Source organism: Palaemon carinicauda, chromosome 10 (genome assembly GCF_036898095.1).
Source record: "Palaemon carinicauda isolate YSFRI2023 chromosome 10, ASM3689809v2, whole genome shotgun sequence".
NCBI classification, from domain to species: Eukaryota; Metazoa; Arthropoda; class Malacostraca; order Decapoda; family Palaemonidae; genus Palaemon; species Palaemon carinicauda.
The window spans coordinates 39,911,956-39,927,467 of record NC_090734.1 but is presented as its reverse complement, the minus strand read 5'-3'; the positions used below and the strand labels follow the sequence as shown (position 1 = coordinate 39,927,467).

At 38.6% G+C, this 15,512-nt stretch overlaps 1 protein-coding gene across 1 annotated transcript; it reads left to right on the top strand.

The window, feature by feature from the left end:
- The first annotated feature begins 938 nt into the window (after positions 1–938).
- On the top strand, positions 939–2,037 carry LOC137647953 (uncharacterized). Its single transcript, XM_068380900.1, has 2 exons — positions 939–943; positions 1,134–2,037. The coding sequence occupies exons 1-2, from the start codon at positions 939–941 to the stop codon at positions 2,035–2,037; spliced, it is 909 nt and encodes a 302-aa protein (XP_068237001.1).
- Positions 2,038–15,512: the final 13,475 nt, after the last annotated feature.

Below are 15,512 nucleotides of genomic sequence, written 5' to 3'. Positions count from 1 at the left end.
AACTATGCAGGAGAAGATCGACCGTTGCGGGGCACGTCTACAAAGCCTCTTAGATTGTCAGATCTCCCTCATTGCTCCGAATCCAATCCCTGGAAGTATGCGGAGCATATGCCCATGATGGATGGGAAACTATTTGTTTCCGAGAAGTTGAGAGCCATACCGATTGAAGACCTCGAGTTATGGTCTAACTTCCCTGCTTATCCCAAGTGCTATGTGAGACTGCCGGACAAAAATGCAACTCGAAAAGAAACGGTCCTAAAGGAGGTCCTCGTGTTTGAACAGGATAAGGCGTATGCCATCCATCTGAAGACCCTGAAGGGAGCCAAAAATACAAATTCTGAAGTCTCAGCACTGAGCAAGAAACATGCAACCTTTCTTGCCCCTTCCTCGATCTCATTTCTCTTTACGGAGAAAGCGTTCGACTCTGTCGTCAAGGCTGCAGACAGGTATAAACAGTGCCCGACTTTGGAAGAATGCAAGCCATTCTCACTCGCACTGCCTACCTGTGAAGGAAAGTGGAAGGATGTCCACCTAATCTTCTCCGTGTCCAAACTAGACCCGGAGATCATAGGTCAGCAGTTTAAAGAGAACCTTTCTAAGTTGCCAGACCATCTTCTGAAGAAGGAACAGGAGTCGAAGGAGAGACTTGCGGCCTCTTTCTCTCATCAGAAGTGCTTAGAACTAAGCACAAGCAAGCATAATGCCAAAGAAATCTTCCTTTTTCTAGCCAAGTTCCATATGAGTACCCTTGTGAAGGACTTTTACGCTTTCCTCAGGCCGAGGAGAGCTTGTAGAGAGTTCGTCCTAGCTGCAGCGACCATCCGGCACGAAGCAAGGAAGTTGATTACCTCAAACATCTGGAGTAAAGACCTCTTAAAGGATCTGGTCTAAGAAGTCATTGCGAGGGCTGTGATAGAGAACAGGAACCTTCTCCAATAATGGGGTATGTCCTAAAGGAGAAATTTTCTACGTAGGGAAGTCCCCAACCCGAGGAAAAGAAAGCAAGGAGACCACAAAGATCTGCGCAAATCCCTGCCACGACCATGACCATAATGCCTCAGACCATCTTCCAAATGGTCCCTCAGCAGCTGGTAACACAGTCGCCGGTATTCAGCCCTACCTTTGAGAGGCAGTCGACTTCCTTTCACCACAGCCAGAAAGGAAGAGGTTCTAAGAGATGTTCTCCAAGAGGTAACTTCTCACGGGGACGAGGAGGACGTGGTCGATGAGGCCAATCTGCAAGACCCCCCAAGCAATGAGACAGTTCAGGTAGGGGGCAGACTCCATCATTTTTGTGATTGCTGGACCTTCGATCCCTGTGCCCACAGCCTAATGACGAATGGACTCAGATGGAAATGGAGCAATATTCCACCCCGTTTTCCCGAATTTTTCCCACACTCCACCCCCTTGTTGGAAGAATATATCTCAGAACTCTTGACCAAAAAGGGGATGAGGAAAGCAAAGTCCATCAAGTTCCAGGGAAGGCCGTTCTGTGTTCCCAAGAAAGACTCAGAAAAACTCGTAGTCATTCTACAATTGTCTCGACTCAACAAGTTCATCGAGAAATACAATTTCTGGATGCTTACTTTACAACACATAAGGACCCTTCTGCCAAAAGGGGCGTTCACGGTCTCAATAGACCTGGCAGAGGCTTACTGGCATCTCCCAATGAATTGCCTTTTCTCCTCCTACTTAGGATTTAGACTGCAGAAGAAGTTTGTCTTCAAAGCAACGCCCTTTGGACTGAACGCAGCCCCAAGGATATTCACCAAGCTACCAGACGCAGTCATCCAACAGCTATACACCGAAGGCGTTCAGGTGGTAGCTTACTTAGACGACTGGTTGGTATGGGCAGCATTCAAGATTACATGTCTGCAAGCAGCTCAAAAAGTGATCCAGTTTCTGGAACACTTAGGCTTCAAGATATTCCACAAGAAGTCTCATCTCACTACAGCTCAGCAGTTCCAGTGGTTGGGAATCCAGTGGAACATAAGTCACACCACCTCTTCATTCCATCAAAGAAGAGGAGAGAGATAGCGGGATCTGTCAGGAGACTAATACGTCACAAGAGGATTTCAGGACGCCAACAAGAAAGAGTCTTGGGCTCTATACAGTTCGCAGCAGTGACAGACCCAGTGCTAAAGGCATGTTTGAAAGATGCATCAGGAGTTTGGAGGAAATATGCACCAAACGCCTAAAGAGATCAAATAAGGTTGACCACGGCTTTGTTGTGCACACAATTAAAGCCGTGGTCCACAGCCAAGAGTCTAGCGCAGATAATTCCCCAGCCACCACGACAACCATCGGTAGTGATCCATACGGAGGCCTCCTTGGAAGGATAGGGAGGTCATTCTCAATATAAGGTGCAAGGGACTTATTCGCGCCAGTTCAAAAAATTTCATATCAACATTTGGAAGCTATGGCAGTGTACCTGACGTTGAAGAGACTATCACCTCACAGATCAACCCACATCAGGTTGGTACTGGAGAACGAAGTGATAGTAAAGTGTCTAAATCAACAAGGCTCAAGACCACCTCACATCAACCATGTGATGTTAGCCATCTTCGACCTGGCAAGGAAGATGAGATGACACTTATCAGCAGTTTACCTACAAGGGATCCGCAATGTGATGGCGGACACTCTATTCAGGTGAAAGCCCATAGAGACAGAATGGTCCCTGGAATCAGACTCATTCTCCTTTATTCCGGAAAAAGTCCTATCTTATTACCTAGCCCCTTACCTGGACCCTCAAGCAGAAGCAATGGAGGCCGTGTCTCTAGACTGGAACAGGTGGAATTATGTTTACCCGTTTCCCCCAACAAATCTCCTGCTAAAAGACCGCGACAAGCTAAGATCCTTTATAGGGACGGCAGCGGTAGTAGCCCTAAAGTGGCCCAAGGGCAATTGGTTTCCTCTAGTTCTGGAGTTGAATCTGAAGCTGTTTCCACTGCCGAATCCAGTGCTGTCCCAACAGGTCCAGAAGTCAAATGTCTATGCTTCATCCTTGAGGTTCGGAATCTCAAGAGATAAAGTTGACTTCATCGAAAAGTACAAGTAATGCTCTTCGTCATGGAAGAAATGGGTGACCTTTGTGAAAGAAAAGAAACCAACAGATATATCGATAGATTTCTGTCTTGCATTCTTCATACACATCCATGAGCAAGGCCTGGCCCCTACTTCAATTACTTCTTGTAAGTCGGCCCTGGCTAGACCACTTCTGTATGCTTTCGAGGTGGACCTCTCAGGTGAAATCTTTAATAAGATTCCGAAAGCATGTGCTAGACTCAAGCCTGCAGCCCCACCAAAGCCCACTACGGGGTCTTTGTACAAAGTCTTGCACTTTGCTTTGAACCTGGATAATGAGAACCGTACTCTAAAGGATATGCCACAGAAAGTTATCTTTCTGTTTGCAATAGCCTCAGGGCCTAGATTTAGGGAAATAGTGGCCTTATCTAGAAACGAAGGCCAAATTCAGTTCCTGGACTCAGGAGAACTGAATTTGTTTCTCGATCCTGCCTTTCTCGCTAAAAATGATCTACCCAACAAGAGGTAGGGTCCTTGGAGAATCTGTCCCTTTAAGGAAGATACCTCTCTTTGCCCAGTAGAGTGTCTTAAGATCTATCTTCAAAGAATTTTAAACTTCAACGGAGAAGAGCTCTTCAGAGAAGAAACCTCAGGATCAAGCCTATCTTTAAAACAACTGAGAACGAAGCTCACATAGTTTATTCGCAAAGCGGATGCTGACTGTACACCTGCGGGTCACGATCCGAGGAAAGTTGCTTCTTCGCTGAACTTCTTTCAGCATATGGACTTTGAGAGATTCCGCTCGTAAACTGGGTGGAAGTCATCCAGGGTGTTCTACAAACATTACGTGAAGTGAGTAGTAGAGATAAAAAACTTTGTGGTGGCGGCCAGTAGTGTGATTAAACCTGCTGTCTAGTGCTGCGATGAACGGTGGACTGTTTTGGGACTTTACAGTGCTTCGGGTGCGTGGGTATACATACCCATTTGTGCAGATCCCATTTATGGTTGACGCACTGTCCTGAGTAGGTGTATATCTGATCAATCCACCAGTGCCGAATGAACGTTTGCGTTATTGTGTCTTATGCATTTCCGAACATCTGACAACGTCATATAGATTAGGTTTTCACATCTTCCATTGAGTGGCATCATTTTGATAATGAATTTTGTATATTTTATCTACACGAGAAAATATGTGTTTAATATGTTGTAATGATGGATTAGATACGTAATTTGTTGTAACTACATTTGGATAATCTAGTTGCATAATAAGATACTTAACCGTATTTGCGTCTTATTACTGCTCCCTCAGTTAAAAGCTAATAGAGTATGTTAGAGTTTTACTAAAACCCCTTTATGGTGTCTAGGTTCTTGAAGTCACAATATTATTTTTTAAAGGAATAATCATGGCCTTAGATACTTAAGGTAAGTTAACAGGGTACGTTTCAAACTCTACTCTTTTTGTTTCCGATGGGAAATACAAACCTTGAATCCTTATTGTCGAAATCGACATTTCCCTGCGGGGGGGGCAAAATGCACTAAGCTGGCTCCAGGTTTGGTAGGCTTGAGATATCTCTGGATTTTCACATATAGGTCTAGTAGACCCAATCTATTCAAGGTAGAAGGCACTTGCACAAACCTACATCTAATACTAATTTCAAGACATTTCTTTTGCATACTTCCATCAGCACGACATGGCCTGAGCCCAAAAAACGGATTTTGATCAAAGCGAAAAATCTATTTTTGGGTGAGAGGGCCATGTCGTCCTGATGGAACCCAGCCTTTTCTGCTCCCTCCCAAAATTACTTTATCTGTGACCATTTCCGCTTAACGGCAAGAATAGGAATGGTATCGTAGTAGTAGTAGTAGGGAAGAAGATCCACCGGGTACCTAGAACGGCACCCCTTCCTTTTTGCCACTCTTCCCCCTTACATCGAAGTGATAAATCTATTCTTGGTGAAGATTGCTATGTGTCGTATCTAGAATACATCCCCTAATATTATACGATATCCTTTACTCGATACTCGTGCCAGGAGTTGGAATCCTGGAGACCTTTGGTTTTAATTTTATGGGAGTATCACTGTAGCAAATATCCCTTAGAAGGCTACCTATAGGAACCCTTCCATCAACACGACATGGCCTGAGCCCAAAAATGATATAGTGAGATACTGCAGAAACTCTAAATCTAATTTGTACCTCTGTTAGGGAGGTGGTGGTATTTAAACAATTAAAACTAAACTATAATAAAACTGAGTTTATGGTTGTTGAGAAGAAAAAAGCCTTAGTAACTTAAGTGCTATCCCAAGATATAAAAATAACAACTCATCTTGATTTTTTTTCAAGTTCGTGATCTAGGAATACTTCTTAATAGTAACTTGTCTATCAATGATTAAATAGATAATATAGTAAAAGTACTGGATATCAAGAAACTTTGCTTCTATTAAATAGTAGCTGGATAAACATCCTCAAAAGAAACTTTGGATAGACTATGATATTACCACGAATGACTAATGTAGCTGGATCCACAATAGTTTACAGAAAGAGCAACTTGAGAATTCCAAAATAGAAGAAACAAAGGAGGATATGTGTTCCACGCTGAGAAGGATCACTCCCATGCCACACGGATTACACTGGCTTCCTATTAAAGATAGAATAGTGCATAGATATATCCAATAACCAATCAAATAATCAGATTAGGATATCAAAAATAAGTAAGAATTACTAAACCTGAATCCAATAAATCAATCCCTCCCCCCCTCCCCCTAATGACGTGATATTTCACGTTCCACCTTATCTGAGGCTCCGCTTGTAAACAACTTCATCGAGGTGTATACTCATCATCTTATCTTCAATTAACATGTACTATCATGTCATAACTCCTTCCATCTGATTACTGTTCTACCCTCCGCTCCTTATAGAACAGGTTATATCACGATTCACGAGCCTCGTTAATAAGGAATCCATGAAATTTCCTGATAGCGATATTTATTCTTGAGATCTCTTTGATGTATAGCCCCTCCCTTTTTATTTTCATAGACAGTTTTAATCTGCTTTATCAGACCTTTATTTCTAAATCAATTCCATTATACAATTGCAAATGTTTTTCTGTACTCTTCCTCTAGAAGCTTAGTTGTATCAAACATAGGTATTTTACCTTTCTGTTGGGTGCTTTCAGTTACAATTTCAGTGTGGCAATGAGGAGCTAGTGATCACTACCAATATCTGCACCTCAATAGCTTCTTACATTTCTCAGAGTCCTCCTTCTCTCTATATTAATGGCAATGTGATATATCGGATTTCTGTAATTGCCACATGGTGAAGTTCACATATACTTGTGGATATTCTTTTGTTGAAACAGAGTACCTCTAACGAAAAGATTGTTTTCTCATCAGAAAATTATGAAATGTGCTTTATTTTCAATTGAAATTTCTCCAAGACCCTCGACACCCATCACATTCTCTATCCCTTGATTATTTCTTCCAAATTTAGCATTGAAGTCGCCAATCACAATTTTCATATATCTCTCAGGGATCTCATCTATTATCAGCTGCATTTCTTCATAGTATTCATCTTTCCTTTCTTCAGGGGAACCATTTGCTGGGGCATAGCCAACTATAATACTCATATTGCATTACTTCGATTTAAACTTTGCTAGTAAAATTATACTATTTACATCTCTCCACTTGGCTAATGCCTTCCCTGCTTTTGGGGTCATCATCATTGCTACCTCATCTATTCCAGCTCCATCTGATCTTTCTGTATATATATATATATATATATATATATATATATATATATATATATATATATATATATATATATATATATATATATATATATATATATATTCCCTTGGTCTAAAGTTCCCTTACCAATCCCCTTAAAACATGTTTTACTTACGGTCAAGATATCCAAACTATATTTCATAAATTCTCTCTCCACTAGCTGTAACTTCCCAATCTGAATCATGGTTCTAACCTACCAATTACTTATTTCAAATTTTTCTTTAGCATCCGGCTACACCCAGGACTAGGGACCATTCTATCATCTTCTGTATCCATGACCAACTAAATCCATAGAGGGTTCATTATCTAGATGCATCAAAACATAGCCAGTTCCTTATATTGCGTGGTGACTATCTAACAAAGGCAAGTGATCCCTGCACAGTATTACCGCCTAGCACGGTGTGCCACTATATATATATATATATATATATATATATATATATATATATATATATATATATATATATATATATATATATATATATATATATATATATATATATATATATATATATACAGTATGTGTATATATATACATATCGATATATAAAAAAAAGTCACCCGAAATTTGCTATTAACCCCAATTACTATCACACACACAAAAAAGAAAATCTATCACACCTTACAATTAGATTAGTCTCCACTCCAATACTCTGTAGTATCACCTTCAACTGCCCCTTTTCCCAATCAAGCGAACTACCATTAACTATTTCACCAATTTTTACATTGCCTTTTCGATGTTCAATTGTACGTTTTAATTTCCTCAATAACCAATGAAATCACTAATGATACTTGTGCACCAAATAAACAAGACTGGAATACTAATTCTCATGTGTATGCATATATGTCTGCAGAGTAGGAGTATCTGGGGGGGGGGGGGAGTTGTTTCTAGGGTTGACGTTTGAAAAAGTACTGATGAGGAAATACCTTTAGATGTGATTTCATGGCATCTAACAACAGATTGTGGTAACCAATTGATAATTTTTTTTTTGTGTGTGTGTGGGTGGGGGTAATATTATTATTTGACCGATTACAATATGTAAAAAATGGCCATAAAAAACGAAAGCAAAAAACCTCGTTAGGCCTACTTGATGATTTTACCCAAAAACATAAAATATGAATTCTTTGTTATACTAAGTCTAATACGTAATAGCCTACGATTTCTAGCTATCATTTGCTTTTGAGTTCCAATTTCTCTTTGAGTTTTGAATGACTGTTATGATTTAAATTTCGTCTTATTTTTAGTTTACAAAAGATAGTATCTTATGTTTTAATTGATATATCCGATATTTACCTGTACCAACGAAGATGGAAAGAGGTCATGTTTTACCACCTATTTGTTTGTTTGTTTGTGTGTGTGTGTGTTTTTTTTTTTGTGTGTGTGTTTGGTTATGAACAGCTTCTAGGCCAACATTTTAATTATAAAGTAATGCAACCTACATTGGGTTAACGGTTTTGTAAAAGGCTGAAAATAATCAAATTTATGTATATCAAAGTCAAAGATCAGGATCATGGTCAAGAAAAATGTACAATTAACGTGATAAACCGTATGTTTGGACATCGCTGTCACAAAGACTTTAAACTTGGTTCAAATATGAGTGCACGAAAATCAACGAAAAATAATAAATGTTGGAGTCGAAGGTCAAAATTGAGTCCAAGGTCGAGATTAAGCAAAAGGTAAAATTCTCGCCATCAACCATACGGCCAAGATTTTAATTATGAAATCATTCAGCATGCAGGGATTTTAAACTTTTATTTATAGAGTTGGAAAAGAATAATTGAGTTTGGGAAAGGCACGCTGGTTTCGAGAAATAAGCTGCTGTGGTGGAGGTCAGCACTCTCAGAGTGTTTTTTTATTTATTTTTTCTTTGTTCTCATGTATGGTGAGGAGGTGTGAAGATGATAGCTCACAAATAAAGGAGTGCTCCATACACTTGATAATTCTGCATTGGTTATAATATTGAAGGTTTTAAAAATGCCCTCTTATCAACCAAACATATATATATATATATATATATATATATATATATATATATATATATATATATATATATATATATATATATATATATATATATATATATTTATATATATACATACATATATATATATATATATATATATATATATATATATATATATATATATATATATATATATATATATATATATATATATATATATATATGTTTGTGTGTGTGTGTGTTACGTTCAGCTATTGCAGACGACGTAGATTATACAAAATCTGCTAATATGTTATACCAAACAGTAACAAAACATTAACAGCAAATGGAAAGGATAGGCACCATACATAAGATATAACTCTATCTAAGATTATCATAAGTATTTACAAAACTATACAGGATCTACCGAGTAGTCACGGCACACCAAAATTAATTATTAACATAAGTAAGTTCTTACGAAGAAGTAAGTCTTGAGTTGACTTCATAAACATATCTACCACGAGGTACAGATGACGTTGCTGGTTTTTTGGTATAAGTACTTGATATGTTGGAGCACAGCTTCTGAAGTTGAACAGAGGATTTTTCTTTATCGTCTTCAAAACATATCATAGAAAGATCAGTCACAGATTCCAGGTGACAGTGGATGCGGGTGGAATGTCTCAACACACGAGTAGATTTCATCAGGTCTCCCTCTCTCCATCGTCACCTGTCTTTTATACTCGAGAGACCTGACGATTCTAGGACTAGTATTATGCAACATGACATTATCCCGTGGACCCAAACTAGAATCACCTTTTATAACTAGCCCGCCAGAGTTACAATTACATAAACATATAAAGAAAAATTTATTGTTTGATGCTCTCATTAACATTCATGAAATTAAATATTTTTTTTTCTACTTCGACATAACGTGAAAATATTGATTCTTTTATACTTACAACATATATGTAAATATAAGCCCGTTTCACAAGTTTAATAGAATAATGAAAAAAAAATCACAAACAGAATATTCTTATCAAACAATATTACAAAACGGATTTTGAGCGAAGCGAAAAATCTATTTTTGGGTGAGGTAGCCATGTCGTCCTGATGGAAGTTCCTTCATTAGTAGCTTCCTACAGTGATATATCCCAGAAAATTTACCAAAGGTATCCAGAATTCTAACTCCTGGAGCAAATATCCCTTGAAATTTAAAAAGGGATATCGCATATATCAGAGGACCTATTTTTGACACGTCTCATAGGTATCTACACCCCCAATAGCGTTTTCGCTTCGAGAGAGAAAAAGTGGCAAGAATATAGGAGAGTCGTTAAAGAGGCGATGCTCTTGACACTCCTACTGCACTGTAAATAGTGCGCCGAATCGCCACCGCGAGGCGCCACCAAGCCATTCTTCGTAGCTTTGTAGGTGTTGCAGATACAGTACCATATGCCGGGCCCGCCGGCACATGTCGGGCCTGCCAGCGTATGCCCGCCTAACCGACATATGCCGGGCCTATTTTGGGCTATTTGAAACAGATACTGTCTTCAAAGTAGTGGGCGGCAGGTCGGCAGTTGCCGCTCTGCCCGCCGGCAGCCGAAGGATCCCTCTATCAAGTAGGATCCGGCGGCAAGCCGGCGGCAACTATATAAATTTTGGGTGGCCGGCTTCCGGCGGACAATTCAGTTGCCAACAGCCAGTAATAGAATGTTCATTGTCGTTGGGTTGTCGATCAGCGACACCCACGGCAAGTGGCGGCAGAGTAACTGCCTGCCGACAGACACCCAACATGGCCGACGACAGCTACTAGCTGCCGCCGGCTGGCCAAGTATATGGAAAGGCAGAGAGAAAGAGAGGATGGGGAACGGCAAAGACTCAGCCTTGCCGGCCTACATCCCGAAAGAGGGTGCAAGTGGAAGGGGAAATTATATTCGGGCTTGCACTCAACCATATCCGATTCATATGGGGTATGGAAGGCAATCCAAGGGAGGACTGGAGAGCACACTCAAAGATATGAGGGTACCTTCCAGCAGCCGGCCCAGCCGGCAGCAGACAGGGAACCTGAGGCCAATTCTATAGATTACCAGTAGGGTCAAATTTAGAACAACGGCCAGAAGGGTGATGGTTCATCCAACACAAAAGAGACAGTGGGGAAGGGGTAAAAGTCCTATAAGTAAGGTAAAACCCTAGAGCATTACCTAACTTGAAGGAATCTGATCTCATAAAGTAACCTCAAGCAGGAGAAATCATTTCCCCAGGTTAGGTTAGTTAAGTGAGAAAGCGGCCATAGGACACAATCTCACTAGAGAACACAATCTCGTACCAGAGATCTTAAGTAAGGAAGAAATCAATTTTTCATACTAAGATCTACTAGTACAGGACTGTCTGCCAGACCGAGGAATGAGGAAATTGATACACAAGAACCTCCAGAATGGCCTAGGGAGAACTAGCCTCCTGAATGGCAACCTAACCTGACTTGGGAAGCCATTTCACCAAGACAGTAGGATGCCTAACACAGACTTTACTCTGATTTTCCGTTCTCAGCTTAAAACCGTGTCAGTGGTTAAGAGAAAGAGACGAAACACCCCAGTAAATTTTGCCAGAACACAGTTCGCAGCAAAGTTAACTGAGGGTAGCCTAAGCTGATCAGAGGGAAGGAGAATTGCTCTTAGATCTCGTTAGAGATAGTATCAACTTAAAAGGTATAGGAGGTGTCAGTCTACCCTTAAAAGACAATACAAGATCAATAAGGGACATGTAAGAAAGTATACTAAAGCTCCTAGTCTATTAAGTCTAGGAGCATAGAGAATCGTTCACCGAAAATCTCTTGTATACTATCTTGGAAGAGGAAATGTTATGCAGTAATATCTTAATTGTATAAAATATTGCCTAAGCTTCAATAAAACTTACCAGGAAGGTTATATCATGTATGAAGTGTGTAGGTGCCTAGGCTAGGAAGCCTAGTACTCGTGAGACTCGATCATAAATAGCCAAATCCACGACAACAATGACATAATATAAAATTCCCTAGCTAAATATCTAAATAGCTAAAGTTATTCAAGCGAGATAATGCTAGGAAATCGATCTTGCTAACTAAATGAACAAGAAGAACGAGTGCGTCCATGACGCCATCCGGCTGGCAACAGCTCTTGTTACATTAACTACGATCTCAATCGAAGAGTAAAACTGGCAAGAGCTTACATTTACACAATCCAAAGATATTACTTAACTTCCCAGAAGCTGATGAGGCTGGTGAAGACATCATAGCGACGAAATACTTCCAAAAAAGCGAGAGATAACACGGGATAACACCAGTCAGCAAAGCTACAAACGAAAGAATGGCTTAGTGGAGCATCGCTGTGGCGATTCGGCACACTATTTACAGTACAGTAGGAGTGTCGAGAGCATCGCCTCTTTAACGCTTCTCCTATATTCTTGTTACTTTTTCCCTCTCGAAGCGAAAACGCTATTGGGGGTGTAGATAGATATGAGACGTGTCAGGAATACGTCCTCTGATATACGCGATATCCCTTTTTAAATTTTAAGGGATATTCGCTCCAGGAGTTAGAATTCTGGATACTTTTGGTAAATTCTCTGGGCTATATCACTGCAGTCAAATATACCTAGGAAGCTACTAATGAAGGAACTTCCATCAGGACGACATGGCCTGAGCCCAAAAATATAATTGTTTCAATAAAAAAAAAAAATATAATTCAGTATTACAAACTCTAAAAAAATCAAAATTTAAAGAGCTGATATATATGGATATAAATACCAATAAACATCATTACATTTAATTTTTAAAAAATGATTCTTTTGAAATGATATAAAGTTCACAAATGGTGTTTTACCTATGTCCTTTTTTGGCCTCGATATAACATAGTTTTCAAGGTTATGACAAAATAATACATCAAATACCAAGATGTACATTACAATGGCTCTCAGAATAGCTTGACACCCAGGACAAGTGTAATACAACCGAATTACATCCTGCCAAATATCATACAAATACAATATCGCATATCATTACTCAAAATCCTACTCATTTCAAAGTGATCAGTAAAAGGTTGTTCATGAGTGAGACTGAGAACAATAACATGGCCAGACTTTTCTACTAAAATCAGCTTCGAATCAATATTGGATTACAATAATAATTGAAGGACAAAACATCAGTTATTCCTGACACAAATTTTGAATGAAAAAATCATTATAAAACTGATCAAACAGAAATGACTCAGACAAGATAACCTCATCTTTGGAAGAGAAACTATCACAAACAAAAGTACCTACAAAAGTCAAGTCATTATTCAAACATAAATTCATCACAAACTAACGTTAGTGGATCCGTCAGAAGGCAAAGCATTAGGAACTAGAATTTCTTCTCGTGACAAGTTTTTGGGAAAAGGCAAGTCTGTGTAAAAAAAAATATTAAAATAATAAATATAAAAAAAAATTGAGGCACTATAATGATCTGAAACGTTAATTTTACACGTGTTTGTAGAACTTCTAGTGAGTCTCAGCAATAAAGGGAAACAGAGTAGTCAAAGCAGAACTGAGATCCTTCAACTCATGACTAAGAACTGGCTCATTAACCATCTATAACCGGACATCAACATTCTCATCTACCAAGTCATCGCCACCATAAATTTACCGCCATTAATAGTCAACTCGAAAACCACACCAACAACTGGCCCAGATAACCAGTAAGAATGAAGTTCCGTACGATGCAAGGGAACGCTAAAATGGCCACCACTAACCTCATGAACGAGAGCATACTACCCAATAAACGAATGCCCAGTCACAGGGACAGCTTCCCTCAAAACATGTGAATAGGCACAACCAGTATCACGCATGGTACTAACATGGCGCCGTAAACCAACATCAACCGCAAGAAACCTCCTAGCAATATATGGCTGGGAAACCTCATAAAGGGATCTGGAACAAATACATGAATTAACAGATTTCTCGTCAAAAACGTTATCATTTATAGTGTTCACCTCTACGAAAAGCGCACAATAAAGATTTCGATAGTTACAAAAGTCGCAGGTTTAGCTTATTTTCTTTTCGACTTAAAACATTCAGCAAACGTGTGACCTGGTTTCTTATAATAATTACATACTAAAGAACTACTAGTAATAGAATGGCTATTAAAAATGCTACGTGGAGGCTTAACATGAGTATAAAAATTAAACCTTTGATCTACATCATCTGTATTAGTATAGTCATCTGTGTCCTTATAGTCCTGTAACCTATTAAACCTATTATTATTAGACCTAGACTCCTTATGAGCTAGTACATAATCATCAGTACACCCAGCACACCGGTGCCGCCTGGCCAGACCTGACTTGGAGAGATCATGCCCTTCTTGCACTGAAAGGTGGCTGACCCTAAACAACCGAGACATCGCTAGGATGATTTGAATGTGAGGAGGAGGGAAATTACCGATATCACTCAAGGAAATGCGATGATGAATGAAATATATATGAAAAGAGAGAGACCATTTTCATTTTTTTATGAAATGTAATTTAACCCTGGATAGGTACGGTCCTCGGACACCCCTTTAAGGGTATACTCGGACGCGAACGACCCCGACGCCAAAAAAAATTCTTGAAAAATCAGTTTTTGCAGTAACCTCCTTTTTTCTTTTGCCAAAAAAAACTTCAATGAATGCTTAAAACAACTGTAAAGATAAATACTACTCATCTGCAGAAAAACTATTTATTATAAATATTTTAAAAAATTAAGTAGAAAAAAAAAAGACCTGACATAAAAATTCATAAAAAAAAAGTTTATACATATATACACAAATCCTTTTAGGAATTGATTCTTGAATGTTTAGGACACATCTTGATGTATTTTGGATGAAGTCAGACCCATGGAGGTGAAGATCTGAAATGAGAAAAAAAGGGTAACTTTTTTTGGCCAAAAAAAATTGTCCAAATTTCATGAATTTTTTTGGGTACCCAAATGAAATAGGAAGTGGCTAATTTTTTTAGGGAATAAACATATGTTATCCTAAAATAGAAATATGTAAAAAAATCTTCATTATTTTGTAAATTACATTTATATCAGGGGCCATATCTAAAGGTAATTTTTTGAGTACTTGGAAATTTCGTGAAAAAATACATATATTTAATATATAATATGATATTTATGCAGGTAAAAATATACAAAAATATCACAAATTCTATAGGGAACAAGAATATATATAGATAGGGCAGCTTACGCTTCGGATATGTCCACAAAATGGCCGCCAACCACACTGACTCAGACTCCCTAATCTGCCACTTGAAATGTAGGAAGGGTATGTCAATTTCAAGGTGTTATTTACTAATCTAATTATTATTGGATATGCATAAAAATTGTATGGTGGGTTGCTGGATAATTGTCGATTATTTTACGACTATAAAATTAAAATTCTGACCCAAAACATTTTTTTTGAAGGGAAATAAAATCGAAAAAAAAAATGTAAAACAATATTTTAGCTAAAAAAATTTGATGATATTCAATCAAAAAAAAAGTAAACAAAATTTTCCGACAAATAAACATCTAGAGGAATCATTACTCTGTGATAGTTCCTTAGTACGTAGTAATTTTGAAAGAATTGGGAAAAAACAAAAAAATGGCAATCACCGGAAAATCGAACACATACCTATATATACGCCATATCTGGCTAAAAAAAAGATAGGCATGGGTAGCCAGATCATCTAGAAACACTTTCCAACACTATAAAAATATAAGTTTTGCGACACTACTTGCCAAT